Source organism: Engraulis encrasicolus, unplaced genomic scaffold (assembly GCF_034702125.1).
Source record: "Engraulis encrasicolus isolate BLACKSEA-1 unplaced genomic scaffold, IST_EnEncr_1.0 scaffold_738_np1212, whole genome shotgun sequence".
In the NCBI taxonomy this organism is placed as follows: Eukaryota; Metazoa; Chordata; class Actinopteri; order Clupeiformes; family Engraulidae; genus Engraulis; species Engraulis encrasicolus.
In genome coordinates, this window is record NW_026946069.1 from 1 (window position 1) to 11,186 (window position 11,186).

Genomic DNA, 11,186 nt, shown 5'->3' on the forward strand with positions numbered 1-11,186 from the left:
TCCTACACACTATTACTGACTATTACACCAAGGGCAGGTAACTACACCTACTTTATTTACTTTTAAAGGTAACTGTTAAGAAAATGTATTAATACAACTAGACACGACAATCAGATCAGGTTTACATTTGACTTTCGCGACAGGAGAGAGAGTGAGAGGCCTGGACAACATTGTCCTCACTTGCCGTCTTTCGTCTCTCTGTCTCTCCTCCCACGAAGGTTGCTTTTTAATGGAAACACAGGGATGGAAAATCATAGTACAGCACATTGTTTCTCATCAGAGGCAACATTTAAATGTAGCATCCTAATCACATAGTTCCCTGGTGAAATCATCTAGGCTGGAGTAGCAGAGTGTAATACGAAAGGAACAGACAGAATGAAACGGCATATAAAGAAACAATTATAAAAGATTATAATTTTTCTACAGTAACCTACATACTTATTTACAGGAAAGGCAAATCTCTATCGCTCCCTCGCTGTCTCGCTCTCTCTTTGTCTGTATCTCTTTCTCTCTCTCTCTCTCTCTCTCTCTCTCTCTCTCTCTCTCTCTCTCTCTCCCCCCCTCTCTCTCTCTCTCCCCTCTCTCTTCTTTCTCTCTTCCCTCCCTCTCTCTCTCTCTCCCTCATTTTATTACTCAGATGATGATACTCTCCCCCTTCACTCTGCATTTGAACTACTCCCCTCAGGGGGGCACTAGAGAGAACACATTGCCAGAGTCGAATCTTAATACCGGTATACGGCTCTGCACATTGCAAAGAGACACCTCTACAAGCACTCCATTTTCAACAAGCAATGGGAAAGACTGGACTGGTACCTGACTTGTATACAGTATATGATGATGTACAGTATATATATACAGTATATGATGTGTATGCTAGGAAGGGTGGTCAGAGGGAGGGGATAGATGCAATGATCTGTGGATGTATATTTGCTTTGACCAATGGAATGAATGTCTTTTTGTCTGTTTTTTTAATAGTGAGACCAAAGATAATCTCTCCCTCTCTCTCTCCCTATCTCTCTCTTTGCCTCTCTCTCTGCCCCTCTCTCTCTCTCTCTCTCCTCTCTTCCCTCTCTCTTCCCTCTCTCCCCCTCTCCGTTCTCTATCAGGTGTGAGATTACGACGCGAGAGTATTGCACTTTCATGCACGGCTACTTCCATGAGGAGGCGACACTGTGCTCACAAGTATAAAAATACATTTATATTAGACATTTATTATGTTATTCTGAACAGTATAGGATAAAAATACATTGATATTATAAATTAATTATATTATTTTTAACAGTAGGATATAAAATACATTTATGTTATACATTTATTATATTATTTTTAACAGTATGATATAAATCACATAAATGTAAATGATCCTTTTACTGAGTGATTTAAAGCGATGGTTCGGAGTAGAATCACCCTAATGCCATTTGAACCGTGACACCCATCCACCTTTACACCCGAAGTGTTTTCTGCCGCAGGCTTACATCAACAGAGTTGCTGTGTTATTCGATGTTTATTCCGGATAGCTTGACTCAAGCGCATATGGATCCTGGGCACCGTCTCCAAACTTTCCCCACAAAAATAACATGTCATGACACCAAACTTCTACAGTATAACAAATGTGGTTTGTACTCACAAAAAGATGAATTTGAAACTTTGTACATAGTCCAGGAGTTTATTAGTAACAACACACGAGACGATTAGCTTTTCTGCTGCTAAACATCCGTCGACGTCACTTCCTCCAGCTGGGACTTTGTTGATGGAAACAAATACACGTGAGTCCGGAAGGCGGAAAACTCAAAAAGACAGCTTGCGCTACAACTAGAAATTAACCACTTCGGATTTAAATTTTACCACGTTTAATAAATAGAAGACGATGCCACACTCGTGCATATATCCTGGCTGTGGACTAAAACACAAACCTTACAATAAGTGGACAGTCCCAGCTGGAGGAAGTGACGTCGACGGATGTTTAGCAGCAGAAAAGCTAATCGTCTCGTGTGTTGTTACTAATAAACTCCTGGACTATGTACAAAGTTTCAAATTCATCTTTTTGTGAGTACAAACCACATTTGTTATACTGTAGAAGTTTGGTGTCATGACATGTTATTTTTGTGGGGAAAGTTTGGAGACGGTGCCCAGGATCCATATGCGCTTGAGTCAAGCTATCCGGAATAAACATCGAATAACACGGCAACTCTGTTGATGTAAGCCTGCGGCAGAAAACACTTCGGGTGTAAAGGTGGATGGGTGTCACGGTTCAAATGGCATTAGGGTGATTCTACTCCGAACCATCGCTTTAAAGCAGTTATTGTTTTATATTATATATCCTGTCTGACATACTGTACATGCAATGCCTTGGTAAATGTTGGTTCTGCACACACACACACACACACACACACACACACACACACACACACACACACACACACACACACACACACACACACACACACACACACACACACACACACACACACACACACACACACACACACACACACACATAAAGCATGAAGACCGTTAACATTAGAAGCCACATCATCTATATTCCTTATTTTCCTCTCTCTCTCTCTCTTCTCTGGGCATGTGTCCTCAGGTGCAGTGTTTAGATGACGTGTGTGGCCTGCTGCCGTTCCTCAATCCAGACGTCCCAGACCAGTTCTACAGACTCTGGCTGTCTCTCTTCCTACACGCTGGGTGAGATTATTTTGTTGTTGTCTTCATTCATGACAGGACAGTGAAGGTGTTGACAGGAACCGAGTGGGGAGAGAGACGCGGGGAAATGCCGGCAAAGGACCCGGGTCAGGAATCGAACCCAGGTCGCCGGCGTAGTAACCCAGTGTCGTACCGTACGGCCACAGCAGGGCCCTCTCCAGCCTATCAGTTGGTTAAGGGGGATTCAGAGTCGCGCGTTCACGGAGGTTCTGCACAGAGAAGCAGCCACCGCGCCCCCCTGTGCAGCGACAAAACGACCCCTGGCTGCAGTACACGCATGTTTCTCCCAGGCTGAAATGTCCGTGAGCTGAGCTATGCTTGAAGACGGTGATTGGTCAATGCGCTTACGGCAGTCCGGGGGGAACTCAGCCCTGATAGGTCAGTTGTGTTCTATTCTTCTACCCTACCGCGGAGGTTTGAAGGAAAACGAAAAACACGATGCAGTTCACAGCACGAAAAGGGGGATTTGTGACAATGAGCTCGTCCCAAATCGCCCACGGACTTGCCTAACTTTCGTCTGATTTTGAGCGCTGAGAGAATGCGAAATTAACAGTTTTGGTGTCACGTAAATCGCCCGGAAGCGAATCAGAGCCGTGGAGAGGTCTCACAGCAGGGTGTTAATGGCCCAACGATTAACATGAAAGGCAATGACAGCCAGCCCGGAACGCGGACTAGCCTTGCTCTTATTGGACGAAAAAGACACGTGACTCAAAGTAAAAGAGCTGCGCTGTTGGTTAGCATGGTCGGCAGCTACGACCTTCTATTGGTCACGTTGGATTAATTTATGCATACCGTAGGCCTATACGGTAGGTCCGTATAATTATGCAAAAATTATTATTACTAATATACCTAGGTTGATTTTACTTTGTGTATTCACATCATTATGTTCACATCATTATAGACTGCACTGTGATGGGGCTTCAGCATGCATGATGTGAATTTATTGCTAAAATGAAAATGAATGAAATGAAAATGATTTTTTTAAATGCTTTTAATATCACACCAAACAATGTACACACACTTAGACAGGAACCGTGCATTTCATAAATATACATAATTTAAAACTACATACATACCCTGCAAACAATATACTCTAGGCTATATGCAGTGATGTATAGGCTACAGTAGCCTACTCAGGTCACAAATGTACAACTCAGAAACAATTACGCATCTCTCTCCCAAGCGGCGTTTCCGATTGTCTCCCACGTCCTAACACTGGCCGTCAGAGCAATGAAGAAATCTTAATACTCAACAGCACTCAAATTTTGCCTAGTAGAACAGGTGAGGTCAGGCATAAACGCGTTGTCCTGACCGTCTGTTAAGACAATGCGATGCGACACAGAAAAGACGGGCGGCTCTCCGTGCATAGTGACTAAAAGTTAGCATCAACTTTGAAAAAGGGTCAAGTCACCATCAGAAGAAAACGGCCGTCTTGTAAAACATGTGTTTGAGTGAAACGGTAGACGGTAGGGACTTTGCGAGGCTATTTATTTAATGCCTACATATAACGTGACCCAAAATGTCTCTAAGCTGCACGTTGCAATAGCCAAGTATTCGAGAAAACCTGATGCAGCCAGAGTCCAACAACTTCAGTGCACCAGAAGTGAATTCGCCTTCTAGTTGGGTGCGTGCGTCACGTGTATTTAATAGAATATATGCGCATGTACAATACAGCTACCTTATTACCTGGAATATTTTTGAGGGCTGATATTACAAAAAGCTAGTAGGTAATTTTACTTTTCTTTTCTCTACCTACCATTCAACCATGAGTGGTTGGCTCTGTCCACCCACCAGTTTGAACTAAATAACTAAGATTTTTTTGTATTTTATTTTTTATTTTATTTTTTGGGGGGGGTGGGGGGGGGGGGGGGGGGGGTGGGGGGGGGCGGGGGGGGGGGGGGCGGGGGGGGGGGGGGGGTGGGGGGGGGGGGGGGGGGGGTGAAAGGGGAAAATAAGTTCAAAAATGTAAATAATAATAATTAAAAAAAACGGATTTCATAGGCCCCTACGACAGGTTAGGTTTGGGAAGGGCACAATTCATAAAACTCAGAAACATACAATGCTTTTTCAAAAAAAGGGTTCTATGTTCCCCGCTGCATCCAAGTAGACTGCTGCCACATTGCTAAGAGCAGGTTGTTATTACACCTCTGACAGGTTAGGTTTAAGGATAGTTTTAGTCAGGGCACATACAAAAATGGATTTGAGTAAAAGTTGTCAATTCATAGTAAATATGAAAGTAAGAGGAAAAATAGTACAGGTACAGCATTTTAGTGCAGACTATACAGGTATGTACAATATTATAAACATTGCTGTTGATTATGTTCTTCAGCCGCCAATCATGCCAGCAGGGTCTACTGAAGGTCTCTGGTCACTGCTTCCTCGTCATACTGCAACAGGCACTCAGTCTCACTTCTGGGAGCTGTAGAAACAACAAATAAATAAATACTTCGTCATGCACCTCATATTGACATAGCAAATATATCAATAAGCAAGACATATTGAGCCCAACAGGGATAATCTTACACTATATCAGTTTTCTGTGGTCTCTTGTAAGATTGCCCATCACCATCCTGCAGGACACTACCGTCTCCCTGCCAGGATCTGTAGGATGTAAGAAAATAAAATCAAAACATAGCAATGCACAGCATTGACAACTTATCTATAAAGTAGCACAAGTCATATTGACAATGTAGGACAGGGGTGGGGAACCTATGTCTCTAGGGCCGTTTGCGACCCTTGAGGCTGTTTTATCCGGCCCCCGATATAATTTTAATGCAATTCCATCTTCACATGAAATATGACATATTTTGTAAAGGAATCTTAGAAAATACATTAGCAATACAATTAAGTTATATTCAGGGAACCTGAAGAAGTTGGCGTTTGTTTAAATGTGGCTGCCTTCAATATAGGCCTAAAGTGAAAGGGAAAATCCTGGTTTGTGTTCATAGTACGGCCCTTGGAGGACTTTTATGGCCCCTCGGATGAATTTGAAGTGGCCATTCGAATGAGAAAGGTTCCCCAACCCTGACGTAGGCTATAGGTTAAGCTTACCCTCTTTCACGCTACTGTGCCCATTTCGGGTTGACCTCCACACGCGTCTGTAGCACAGCACACAGGATTGCAGGACACAGCATCCTGCAGGACACTGCAAAAAACAAGGGGAACGAATAAATGACCTGTCCAGTTCTATAAAAAAGAAAAGAAATTTGATGCAGTGCCAGAGCTGTGGTAAAAGTAACCTTGGTTGTATAATCTAGGACTAGGGTGTGTGTGAGTGTGTGGTAAATCCAGTGTTCACATTATTCAGATATGAGAATTAATTCATTAATTTTAACTGATATCACCACATACCGATATCAGTGGCATTTCACCCTGCCAAGACACTGGACCTTCTATGATCAGGGCGTCCTCGTCATACTGCAGCAGGCACCCTGTTGTTTCTACAGCTCCTAGAAGAGAGACAAATAAATTAAATACTTCGCCATGCATCTCATATTGACATAGCTAATGTATCAATGAGCAAGTCATATTGGTCACAAAGAAGTTAATCTTACATTCTTTCAGTCTTCTATGGCAAGACTGCTCCTCATAAGAGCTGTTAGGCCTTCAAGTGACTCGTCTTCGCCATATTATGAGACAGCAGCCTGTGAAAACATGGTAAACAGAATAACCCATTAACCTTGGGTCCTAATATAATACATGGACATAAACTAGCCTACATTATTTAGACAATGTCAGTAGACCTCCACGTGAAACAATAAGAAAAAGTGACCATGCATAATTTCAATTTCTTGAAGAGGCCAGCTACACTTATTTGTGCAACAAGTGCTGTTTTGAGGACCCATACGTTTTAAGGACATGCTGCCTACTGTTGCAAATGCCAGGGTATTTCACATTGATTTCGGGGGTGGCGTGCTCTATGCCAGTGTTTCCCAACCTTTTTTTGTCTTAAGTACCCCCTAAGCCTTTTCTCATACCACAAGTACCCCCTGACTCATGCTTTATATCCCAATGTGACTATGCTCCATACATGTTTTCATTTTTCCAAGTACCCCCTGCAGGGTGCTCGCGTACCCCTAGTGGTACACGTACCCCTGGTTGGGAAAGACTGCTCTATGCAACACTTATTTGTGCAACAAGTGCTGTTTTGAGGGCCCATACTTTTTAAGGACAGGTTGCCTACTGTTGCAAATGCCAGGGTATTTCACATTGATTTCCAAACTATTTATTTCCTAACTACAGGGACGTTAGTCGATACATAGTAATGACGCTACGACCAAGCTACTAGGGAATGTAATTAAACTAGTCGCTTCGCTACTGCCCAGCACTGAAAACCAACATACCCAGACGGCACACCAATCTTGCCAACGTCGCCTAGATGCATTTTTGCCGCTGTAAAATACATTGGCAAGACGTCCAAGCGTTAGTTCATCAGCGAAATGCCGGGCAGACGTGAAAAATGAGCAGTGCCCAGCAACTAGTTGATGAGCTAACGCAATAGCATGCTAACGGTAGCCTTTGTCAATCTTAAGCGCTGGGAGATGGTCACTCCCATGTAAGATCACTCCCGGACGTGTAGTCCCAGGTGACCCTATCAATCCCAGGCGTTCTATCCCACCCGATTACATTTCTCGTATTATCATACACTACCACATACAAGCAATTTAGGGTTAGGTTTAGGATTAAGGTAAGGGTTAGGTTTAGGGTACGTAACAAAAAACTAACATCAAAAAGATAACTAGCTCGGTGGGCTCGATAGTCTGGCTAGTGGGAGCGAACCGACTGGGGATCGAACCGCGCTGGGAGCGACAAACTGGGAATCATCTTTAGGCAGGGGAAAGGCAATTGAGAACGAGCAATGTCAAACAACTTACCATCAACAAGTATACTTAACATATTCACCGTTTCACTACTGCATTTTGTCATTACGATGCTCGCAAGTTATCAGAATTGAGTAGCGTACAGCAGCAACAAGAGTAGTCACATTCATTGAGGGGACTTGTGCTACAACTTAGCAATGGCGGATCTGTGTTCAGAGGAGCTATTCAATCGCTCTTGAGTACTGAAACTTTAAACCACAGTTGAGTAAAATTTACTTACATGTATGTGAAGCCCATTTTCCGTTGGTATGTGAGGAACTTTCCCCCATGTCGCCAAGAAACTTGTAACAGTGAAACCACACAGACAGCGCGTGGTTCTGTTCAGATAGGTCGGTGTTGTTGACCGCGGTAGATGGCTTCTTTGTGGCTTGTGTGTGGAATTCGCATTGTGCGAATTAGTTGTACTGCCACCTAAAGGCTTGGTGTAGAACTAATTTAACCAGAGACAGTCTGTTTTGAACTTCCTTGAACAATCCTTGCTTTAGTTCAGAATAATTTAAAAACCAGAGTGGCCAAGCACATTGATGTTTTTCCTCAAAAGCAGGGGTGAGGAACCTTTTTAATTCAAAGGGTCACTTCAAAATGTAGGCTATGTCCAAGAAAGATCATTCAGATGTTTCTATTCTGATTTCTATTCGGTTCATTTAAATGTTTATAGCACCGATCGAATTGTTCGATCAACTTCATTTCTGAGCTTATAGTATCATAATAAAATGTACTGACAGCAGAGCTGTGGCTAGAAGAAAGGTTTAATGCAGGGGTGGGGAACCTTTTTCATTCGAAGGGCCACTTCAAATTCCTACCATGGTCATAAAATCCTCCGGGGCCGTACTATGAACACAAATCAGGATTTCCCCATGAAATTTAGGCATATATAGACACCTTTAGGCCTATATAGACATATAGACACCTTTAAAGGTAGACACATTTAAAACAGTCCCCACCTTTTCTAGGTCCCCTGAATATAGGCCTAACTTAATTGCATTGGAAATGTAATTTCTAAGATTCCTTTAGGCCTGCAAAATATGTCATAGGCCTATTTCATGTGAAGTTGCAAAACATTATAATGATATCAGGGGCCGGATAAAACGGCCTCAAGGGCCCTCGAGACATAGGTTCACTACCCCTGGTTTAATGGTTAGTGATTCTGAAAAACACCACTGGGCAGCGTGAACAAACATACATACAGACACACACACACACACACACACACACACACACACACACACACACACACACACACACACACACACACACACACACACACACATTTTAGTAAAAGGCCAAAAAATGCCCTAGGGCCCCCAACAATCCCGTTGCCTAGGGACCCCAAAATCCTAGAAACAGGCCTGCCGACCCCCCACTCCCTCCCACCCACCTGACCTCACCCCACCCCACCCCACTTGAAATTCACTGTAGCAGCTCCCGACCTGATCACTGGCATTTACATATTAAAGGCTCTCCTAAGAAGGGGATGGGAGGGGGGCATGGGGGAGCCGCAAATGCTGTGGCTTGAGGTATGAGGCAGTTTAAGGTGCAAAACTCATCCACATATTCCTCTTTTCATGCAGTGGTTGACTTGGCAGGAAATCACTGGAGTTTACTTGACAGGGAGAAGAGAAACTGTTTTTTATTTCAGTAGTACTACTTCCAAAAAATCAAATAGAAATATCCATAAAAGGCCATCATGAAAATGATATGTTTGTAGTGTGGTAGTAGCAAAGAAGCCTCTTTGTTCTTTTGTAGTGTGGCAGCTAGCTCATTAAAACAGGGTTCGCTAATGTCCTGTAGAGTTTGAATGGGTTTGGCTGACAGTTGCTAAGCTAGCTGTTAATTAGATAGGCTATCTATTGTATTTAAAAATGGCTTTTGTTTCATTTAACCACCTCAACTGTAAAACATGAATAAAGAGAGAATCTTGTATGCTATCATTCATGTCTAATTACGCCACAACTTTTTAAATTAATAGCAAGAAGCCTCTTTGTTGATTTGTAGTGTGGCTAGCTAGCTTCTAAAACAGGGTTCGCTAATGTCCTGTAGAGTTTGAATGGGTTTGGCTGACAGTTGCTAAGCTAGCTGTTAATATGGCCATTAGATGTATTGTATTTAAAAACGGCTTTTGTTTGGCATTTTAACCACCTGAACTGTAAAACATGAATAAAGAGAGAATCTTGTATGCTATCATTCATGTCTAATTACGCCACAACTTTTTAAATTAATAGCAAGAAGCCTCTTTGTTAGTGGTAGAATTACGTTTCAGGTGGCTAGTCAACTAGCTTTGAGTTTGTAATGACTGATTTAGCTGGCTAGCTACTACTAGGCCCCAGGTGTGAATGGCCATTCATGCTGTCTATTGTCTTTTAAAACGGCGTTTGTCTTGCATTTAATCTCATGTAGGCTAATACTTGACTAAAAGGAAACTGATGTTGTATCATGTAATTAATGCCCCAACTTTTAGAAGTAGGCTACTAGTGGAATAGTACGTTTTAGATAGCCAGCTGGTTAGCTTTGTGATTCATTCTAGGGACTGGGCTCAACTGAATGAGTTAGTTCGCCCCCTGTTGTCACGGAGGTGAATTGACGTCATTAAATTCTCAGCGGGAAAAAAACACCACGCCCTTTCCTGCATGCGCACGCAGGGCGACTATGAGGAATACACATCCCGCTGACAGTACGTCCATGCTGTACCCCAAGTCAGCACAGCATGACTATGTATCAGGCTACTGACTTAATGTAACCGCTCATTGTTACCAAGACTTGGCATTATTTTTAGCTCACCGGAGTGGCCACTGTGGATAAATACCAACAACAAAAACGTAGCCGTTTTACTGTCCAGTTTTTGTTGTTGGTATTTATTTTGTTATCTTTTCGATGATGTCTTAGCTAGCTAGACAGCTGTCTAAGCAAGAAGATAATGATGGTGTGTGTGTGTGTGTGTGTGTGTGTGTGTGTGTGTGTGTGTGTGTGTGTGTGTGTGTGTGTGTGTGTGTGTGTGTGTGTGTGTGTGTGTGTGTGTGTGTGTGTGTGTGTGTGTGTGTGTGTGTGTCTCTAGGCTCCTGCACTGCCTGGTGTCGGTGGTCTTCCAGATGACCATCCTGCGTGACCTTGAGAAGTTAGCCGGCTGGCATCGCATCTCCCTCATCTACGTCCTCAGCGGCATCACAGGCAACCTGGCCAGCGCCCTGTTCCTGCCCTACAGAGCTGAGGTACAACACACACACACACACACACACACACACACACACACACACACACACACACACACACACACACACACACACACACACACACACACACACACACACACACACACACACACACACACACACACACACATCACAGGCAACCTGGCCAGCGCCCTGTTCCTGCCCTACAGAGCTGAGGTACAACATACACTCACACACACACACACATACACACTCATCACAGGCAACCTGGCCAGCGCCCTGTTCTTACCTTACAGAGCAGAGGTAGAGTACACACACACACACACACACACGCACACACACACACACACACACACACACACACACACACACACACACACACACACACACACACACACATCACAGGCAACCTGGCCAGCGCCCTGTTCTT

At 43.5% G+C, this 11,186-nt stretch overlaps 1 protein-coding gene and 1 long non-coding RNA gene across 2 annotated transcripts; one reads left to right on the top strand and one right to left on the bottom strand.

Moving 5' to 3' along the window:
• Positions 1 to 900: 900 nt before the first annotated feature.
• LOC134444793 (inactive rhomboid protein 2-like) lies at positions 901 to 10,795 on the top strand (the record flags this gene model as incomplete). Its single annotated transcript, XM_063193990.1, has 3 exons — positions 901 to 1,182; positions 2,591 to 2,691; positions 10,642 to 10,795. Coding segments are annotated over exons 1-3 (297 nt in total), but the record flags the coding sequence as incomplete, so codon positions are not given.
• On the bottom strand, positions 4,660 to 9,150 carry LOC134444794 (uncharacterized). The gene is made up of 6 exons (XR_010034106.1): positions 7,810 to 9,150; positions 6,264 to 6,353; positions 6,061 to 6,158; positions 5,761 to 5,854; positions 5,233 to 5,310; positions 4,660 to 5,128 (listed from the first exon to the last, which is right to left on the bottom strand). It is a non-coding gene; the product is annotated as an uncharacterized LOC134444794 (long non-coding RNA).
• Positions 10,796 to 11,186: the final 391 nt, after the last annotated feature.